General features: G+C 40.4%; 2 protein-coding genes across 2 annotated transcripts; one reads left to right on the forward strand and one right to left on the reverse strand.

The window, feature by feature from the left end:
* Window positions 1–198: 198 nt before the first annotated feature.
* Window positions 199–2,868, reverse strand: CSUI_005393 (cofactor of nitrate reductase and xanthine dehydrogenase 2; the record flags this gene model as incomplete). The annotated part of the gene is made up of 2 exons (XM_068065569.1): window positions 1,152–2,868; window positions 199–564 (listed from the first exon to the last, which is right to left on the reverse strand). Coding segments are annotated over exons 1-2 (1,017 nt in total), but the record flags the coding sequence as incomplete, so codon positions are not given.
* Window positions 2,783–6,701, forward strand: CSUI_005394 (cral trio domain protein; the record flags this gene model as incomplete). Its single annotated transcript, XM_068065570.1, has 1 exon — window positions 2,783–6,701. A coding segment is annotated over exon 1 (2,391 nt), but the record flags the coding sequence as incomplete, so codon positions are not given.
* Between the last annotated feature and the right edge of the window lie 316 nt (window positions 6,702–7,017).

The raw sequence follows: 7,017 nt of genomic DNA on the forward strand, positions 1-7,017 counted from the left end.
GTCATTACAAACGGATACATCTAGATAGATAGATTAAAGATAGATAGATAGATTAAAGATAGATGAGCAGTGGAGTATATTGTTATGTCCTTAGTGATGGAGATATTAGAAGAGAATTAGGTTCATTCTTCTTTTCTAGGGAGTTGTTTGAATAGATTGAGGGTGAAAGGTAGAAGAAGGAGAGAAGAGAAGGCATACCTCATCCACTGTTAACTGCCGAGGTGTAGAAGATGAACAAGGAGAAGAGCTAAATAAAGAAAGGGATAGTTCCTCCCCCTTGCTCTTCAAATCTATCTCCGTTCTACTCTTTTCTCTCTCCTTTATGTTCTCCACATCTTCTTCTTCCTTGTTTTGTCTTCTCTCTTTCTCATGAAGGAACAAAGGCCCTTTCTCACGCGACCCAAATGATCCACAGTGGCTTTCACAAGAAGATGAAGAAGAAGATGAAGGGGGAGGGGTGTCGTGAGTGAGACATCGCGAAGATTGGGTAGAGTAAGAGTCGTTTCGATTCTCAACACGCGGAGATGGAGGAGAAGAAGGAATATGAGGTGAAGGCATGCAATACTGAAAAGGCAAGAAGAGAAGAGAAAAGAAACGAAAGAGAGAAAGTAAATAAAAGAAAAAGAAAGGAGTTTCATCAAGTGTAGGAAACAAGGAAGAGAAGTCTCAAGGACAGAATACCCAAAACAGGTGGTACCTGTTCGACTGTACGTACACCTCGGCACTGTATGTACACCTGACTCCGGGTGTACATACACCTGAGGGATGGCGTCTCTTGAGAAGATAAACAGACGACCCGTCTATGGGTAAGAATGAGACAAAGTTCTCCACACATCTATCTCTCTTTAATCTATCTCTCTTTAATCTATCCATCTATATGTTTTAGCTATCTCTCTATCTATTTATCTATCAATCTGTCTTTAAGGCGATATAGATAGATCTATTTATCTATAACTCCCTTTCTAAGAAGGGAAGAAAGGAAAAAGAGAAGGAGCTCTCTGTTTCCTTCTCTTTCTCTTACCAAAAGAAGAGGTATAGTACGCACATCGTTCATCGATCTAGAGAAGAGAACAAGAGAAGTTCGATCAGAAGCAGAGAGAGAAGGTGCTTTTTGTTTCTTTTCCTCTTTCTTATTTATTAGCTGAACTTACTCGGCACTTGAAGTTACAGTCCTCTGTTAAAGATATACGGAGATACGTCTGTTTCCTTCCAAATCTATCCACAAGCAAGGGAGACACATTTTCTTCTTTTTCTTCATCTTCTCTCTTATTCTTCTTCCTCTGCATTTTGTCCCCTTGTTCTTCTTCTTCTTCGGAATCTTTGATTTGATCTCCTTCTGAGGGAGTGCACGGGGTGTATGTACAGCTACCAGGAGTGTTTAAGTTTTCATTCAAATGAAAAGTTCGTCGGCTTCTCTCTCGAGGAAAAAGGACGTGTGCAGGCAAGATTACACGAGGTGGAGAAGCAGAAGAAGGAGAAGAAGAAACAGAAGGCGAAGAAAGAGAAGACGAAGAAAAATAGAACGAAGAAGAAGAAGGAAGGAGATGAAGATGCTGAGAGAGCCGTGGAGAAGAGAGATGGAGACGAGGAGAAGTTATCTTTTTCTCGAATTGTTTAAAAGAGAAAGGAAGGACCTTCTGTTCAAGTAAAGAAGGAAGAGAAGAAGATACTTGACGAGTTCGATTCGTGCAATGAATGAAAGAAAAAGAGATCTTCTGAGAGGAAACTTTCTTTAGAGAAGAGAATGAGAAAGAAGAAGAAAGAGAGGAATGAAAAGAAAGGAAAGTTACGAAGAAATCCATCTCTTGAACTTCTTCTGCTTTCTCTCTCTCTATTTCTTCTTCTTCATTCGATCTTAGAGCAGATAAATGTAGAAGAAGAAGAAGAAGGAAAAGAAAGAAAGAGTGAAAGAAATCGAAAGATGAAACTTCAATCGATAACTCTATCTGCAAGTGAAGAAGAGAAGCGAAACCGTGTACCACTGAATGCCTCGCAGATTGAGGTGTATGTACACCTGAAGAAAGACAGGAGGTGATGAGAGAAAAACTCCATTCTAATCTCTACACACCCGTTCCTTCTCACTTTAGACCTCGATTAAATTTATTTATCTCTATTCTTCTAGGTATCGATCTACATATATCGATCTATCTATTTCTTGTTTCATATCCACGTCTCAATATATCTATCTATTTATTTAGAGAGATAGATTCCTTCTCTTCAATCTCTCTAGAGAAGGAGGAGAGAGAAAGGCTTCTGGAAGACACTTATTAGCAAGGAATAAGAAATTTTCTTTAGGTGGTTGACTTCTCTCCCCTTCTCTTCTTTCATTCAAAAAAGAAAGGAAAGAAAGAAAGGAAAGAATGAAAGAATGAAAGAATGAATGAAAGAAAGAGTGTGAGAAAAGGAAGTTGAGATCGATCGATACAGGCGACTTTAGAAGGAAAACAATAGAAGAAGAACTGAAGAAGAAATGAAAAGGAGAAGAAGAAGAGTTTTGCTTTCTTTCTTTTCAGGTTCTCTTCCTTTCTATCATCGAGATAGATGGAGAGCCGAAAAGAGAAAAGAGAAATAAAGACTGATACAAGAAGAAGAAAAGGAAGAAAAACGAAGTTAGACTTGCACGCGGTAGTAGTAGTAGTAATAGGAGACAAGGACACATCGACGTGAGAGAAGACTGAAAGATCGATAGACGAATCTTTGTCTCTTCTTCCTCCTCTTCTTGTTCCTTCTTATTCCTAGCTGTGGATCTCATACACTTCTTCTTCTTCTTTCTTTTTTCTTTCTCTTCCTCTCTCGTTTCTGTTGCTTCAAAGCATTCTCAATCTTTCTTCTTGTTTCTTCCTTTTTCTGTCTCTCTCTCTCTCTTGCCGTGTCATGAAATTCTCTTTCTTCTTCGTCTTCCCCTGTCTTTCTTTCTCTTCTCGAGTCAAATCATACGCGTGAAAGTTTAAAGCTAGCTCTCTTCTTCTTCTTTCTTCTGAATACTTCTTCCTCTACTTTTGCATATCTGTCAAGAAGAAAAGAAAGAAAGAAAGAGAATGACTGTGTAGTAAGTAGATCTCTCTGTGTACTTATCAGGTGTCTATCTATCTATCTATCTGCATGTCTTTTTGTTCGTATTCTTCTTCGCTCTTCAACCCTGGCTACTTTCATTCTTTCTCACTCTTTCTTCTGCTTTCCCTGGTCGCGGCAATGAAACAGGACGTCTGTAAGTTTCAAACAAGAGAGATATTTCTCCTTTTCTTTCCTTTCTCTCATCTGTCGCTCTTTCGCTTTTGAAAAGGTTCGAGAGAAAGAAGAAGAGAGAAAGAACACATTGGATAATAGGGACTTGAGAGAGAAAAAGCCTTCCTTCGCCTTTTCTTCTTTCGCATTCTTAACTACGTTGGGACTCTTCCTTCTTTTTCTTCTCCCTCATCGAAAGGTTTAAATAGACAGATAGTTTTCTTCTTTTTCTTTTTCTTCTTCTCTCTTTTCCTCGTTGAAAGCAGCTCTTCTTTCACCATTCATCGTCTCTCTTTCTTTCTTTTCTTCTTTCTTTCTTTTCTTCTTTCTCTTTCTCTCTCTTCTCTATTATTCGTGAGATAGCTCTTCCTCTTTTCTTCTATCTGTGTAGAAGTCCGAGTTTATGTATATCCTGGACTTTACTATGAATGCCTCTCAGAGCAGCGTTACTCTTTCATTCTCTTCTTTCTTTCTTTTCCTTCTTCTCTATCTCTTTTTTCTTTCCTTTCTAGCTCGATTCTCCACAAGAATGTCTATCTTCTCTTCTGCGTCTTAATAGAGAAGAAAAACTCGAGGTGTCTGTACACCAGACAACTGCGACATACGATTCTTTCTCTTCTCTTCTCTCACGGTGTGTGTGCGGCTCCTTTCTTTCTTTCTCACTCTTTCTTTCTTTCTCTTTTTCCTCTCCTCCTTCTCCGATCGTCTTCTTCTTATTGAGGGAAAGCAGAGAGTAAATTAAAGAGCTTTCTTCGTAATAGCTCTTTCTTCTTTTTCTTCTTTTCTCTTTCATAATTTTGATTGGACCTCTTTATTTCTTTCCTCAACTTTTCTTCTTTCTTATCTTTGTCTCTCCTCTTGCCTCTTCTCTTCTCTTTTCTTCTTCATCTTTGGCAAGGGAAGTTTGGACTTTTTGATAGGAGAGAGAAAAAGAGGGAGAGAGAAGGAAGAGACAAAGAAAGAAGGAAAGAAAGAGTGAGAGAGAAAGAAAGGCAGAAAGAGAAGATAGTTGGAAAGGAGAAAGAAGAGGAAGAAGAAGAAGAAGGGAGGTCTTTCTCATTGTTAAGGTGGGTCGTCTTCTCAAGATGCAGAATAAAACAATGAATGGAAAAGAAGAAGAAGAAGAAAAGGCAGAGAAGAGAAGACATTCCCCAGGTATGAGAGAAGATATCTCTTTTCTTGACTTTGCCGATTTTGATAAGGCTGTGGACTTCGGGGTGCTCTCTCCTCTCCCTTCTTCTTCTTCTTCTCTCTTCTTTTCTCCATCTAAAGCTGATGGAAAGGACGCGTGCGTGGAGAAAGGAGAGGAGAAAGATCTTCATAGAAAGACAGAGAAAGAAGAAAGAGAGGACCTAGAGTGGCTACAGAATGAAGAGCAAGAAGAAAGAACTTCCTCTTCTTCTTTCTCATCCCAAAGAAAAGAAGAGGAAGAGAGGAGAAGAAGAAGGAGACAATCGACGTGTAGAGAGAAGCTCCAGCAGCATCGACGTGAAGTGAACTTACCTCATCTTTCTTTCTCTTTTCATGATAGCGACGCTACAGAAAGAAAAGAAAAAGAAAAAGAAAGAGAAGGAGAAAGCAAAGATTTCTCTCAGTCTCTTCTCTATTCTTCTTCTTCCTCTTCCATGAGAAAAGCTCTACAGCCTCTACGAAAGAGAAGTCTATCTCCATCCCCGTTTCCCCCCACTTCTTCTTCTGCTGCTTCGGCTACTCTCGCAGGTTCGTCGCATGAGAAAGAGAGGTCGCAGAATTTCTCTCTTTCTACAGAAGAAGAGAGAAAGCGCTTTTCGCAAAAAGAACAAGAGGAAGAAAAAGAAGAAGACAAAAGTAGAAAGATTTCCGACGAGATTCTAGATGATATGAAACATACAGAGGAATCTCTTCGCTCTTGGGGAACTGTATCTTCTCTTTCTTCTATCAAAGATACACAAGAGACAGAAAAAGAAGAAGTAAAGTTGAAGAGAAAGAATATGACAAAGACTTCTCCTCCTCCGAGAGAGAGCAACTACAAAGACTCTTCGTCTTCTTTCTCTTCATCTTCTTCTTCTTCGCCATTCTTATCCAGTACAGGAAGAGGTCAGGGGGAAAATAGTAGCGATGTGTCTTCTTCTTCTTCTTCTTTTTTCTCCTCTCCAGACTTTCCAAGAGAGAGAGAGTTCAATTCGGTCATAGAGAAAAGTACTATCTCGCATCTCCACCGCACTACAGGCCATCTTCACTCTGGAAGAGTTCGAAAAGAATCCTATGAAGTCCCTTCTTCTTCTCTCTCTCCTCTTGTGCTTCCTTCATCCACAGCTTTGTCCCAAGGAGAGAAGGGGGAGAGGCGCAGTGCTGCTTTCTCTCCAGATTCTTTCTTGCAAGAGCTAAAGACAGATCAAGACGAAAGAAAAGAAGAAGAAGAAGAAAGAGAGAAGAGAGATTATGAAGGAAGAAGAGACAACGCAGAGCAAGAAGAAGAAGAGAAGAGAAGAAGAAGAAAGTCCACGCTTTCTAGAGAACACCGTTCTTCCTATCATCTCCGGTCGTCTTTAACCTCGTCTTTTTCGTCCTCTTCATTTTCACCTTATAAGCCTGTAGCTATTATAAGGCCGTCCCTCTCTCCATCACGTTCCTCTTCTTCCTCTTCGTTCCAAAGAACCTCTCTTCCTTCTTCTTCTTCTTCGTCTGAATCCTCTCGTCTTTCTAGACAAAAGCAACCTCAAAAGGGAGAAGAGGAGAACGGCAGGGGAGAAGAAGAGAAGAAGAATCCAAGACCTTTCTCTCCCTCGCACATGCCTGCAGGTACAGAAGCCGGGAAGTCTCCATCCAGTGGCCCGACAATTTCTTCCTCTTCTTCTCCTTTTCTTTCGTCTACTTCTCCATCATCTCCCATAGAAGACGTCTCTTCAAGGAGAGAGTGTGAAACGAATCATCTTGGTATGAGAGATGAAGGAAGAGAAGAAGAAGAAAGAAGAAGGCGAAAGCAAGCGCAGTTGGATCGAGAAGGATACGAAGAAGCTTCTCGAGGAGGAGAAAGAGAGAAGGAAAGATACAGATACAAAGAGGAAGAAGAAGAAGAGAGAGACCGAGAAAGAAGAAGAGAAGAAGTAGAAGAGAATAGAGAAAGAGAAGTAAGAAAAGAAGACTCGATACTCGCAGAAGAAGAAGAAGAACAAGGAAGGACACGAAGAGCAAGAGGAGGAAGAGGAGGTCAAGAGGAGGAGGAGGAAGAAGAAGAAGAGAAGGAGAGAGAAGAGAGAGAGAGACTGGTCGAGAGATTGAAGAGTCTAGATCATCTGTTGAAGTCAAGTAAATCTCGCTTAGTCATGAGAAGGAGTGGAATTGTATGGAAGCATACGATATCTAGCTTATACTACTCCTACCATCAGTGGCTACAGAGGTGGCTAGTCCTCGATGGATCGATTCTCAAATGCTATCTCGATTCAAATAGCGTCAAACCAAAGACGTCCGTCTCTCTCCAACATGCTCTTGTCGAAGGTAAACATCCTGAAGGACAAAAAAGAAAGATTCAAACTATAGTCATCTCCCTTTAAAAAGATCTTCTTCCTTTCTTCCTTCCTTCCTTTATTCAAGCTTTCCTTTGTTCATTCATTCATTCTGTCTTTCCTTCTTTCTTTCTCTCTTTGTCTCATTCTCTCCCTCTCTTTCTGTCACTTCTCTCGGTGTCTGTCTCATGGCTTTTCTTTCTCCTTTCTTTTCTCCTTTCTTTCTTTCTTGTCCTCTTTCTTCGCTTCTCTTTCCCGCTTTTTCTCTCTTTCTCACGCGCTTTGTGTATAGTGACGGCCTCGGGGA

Source organism: Cystoisospora suis, assembly GCF_002600585.1.
Source record: "Cystoisospora suis strain Wien I chromosome Unknown contig_2613, whole genome shotgun sequence".
Classification (NCBI taxonomy): domain Eukaryota; phylum Apicomplexa; class Conoidasida; order Eucoccidiorida; family Sarcocystidae; genus Cystoisospora; species Cystoisospora suis.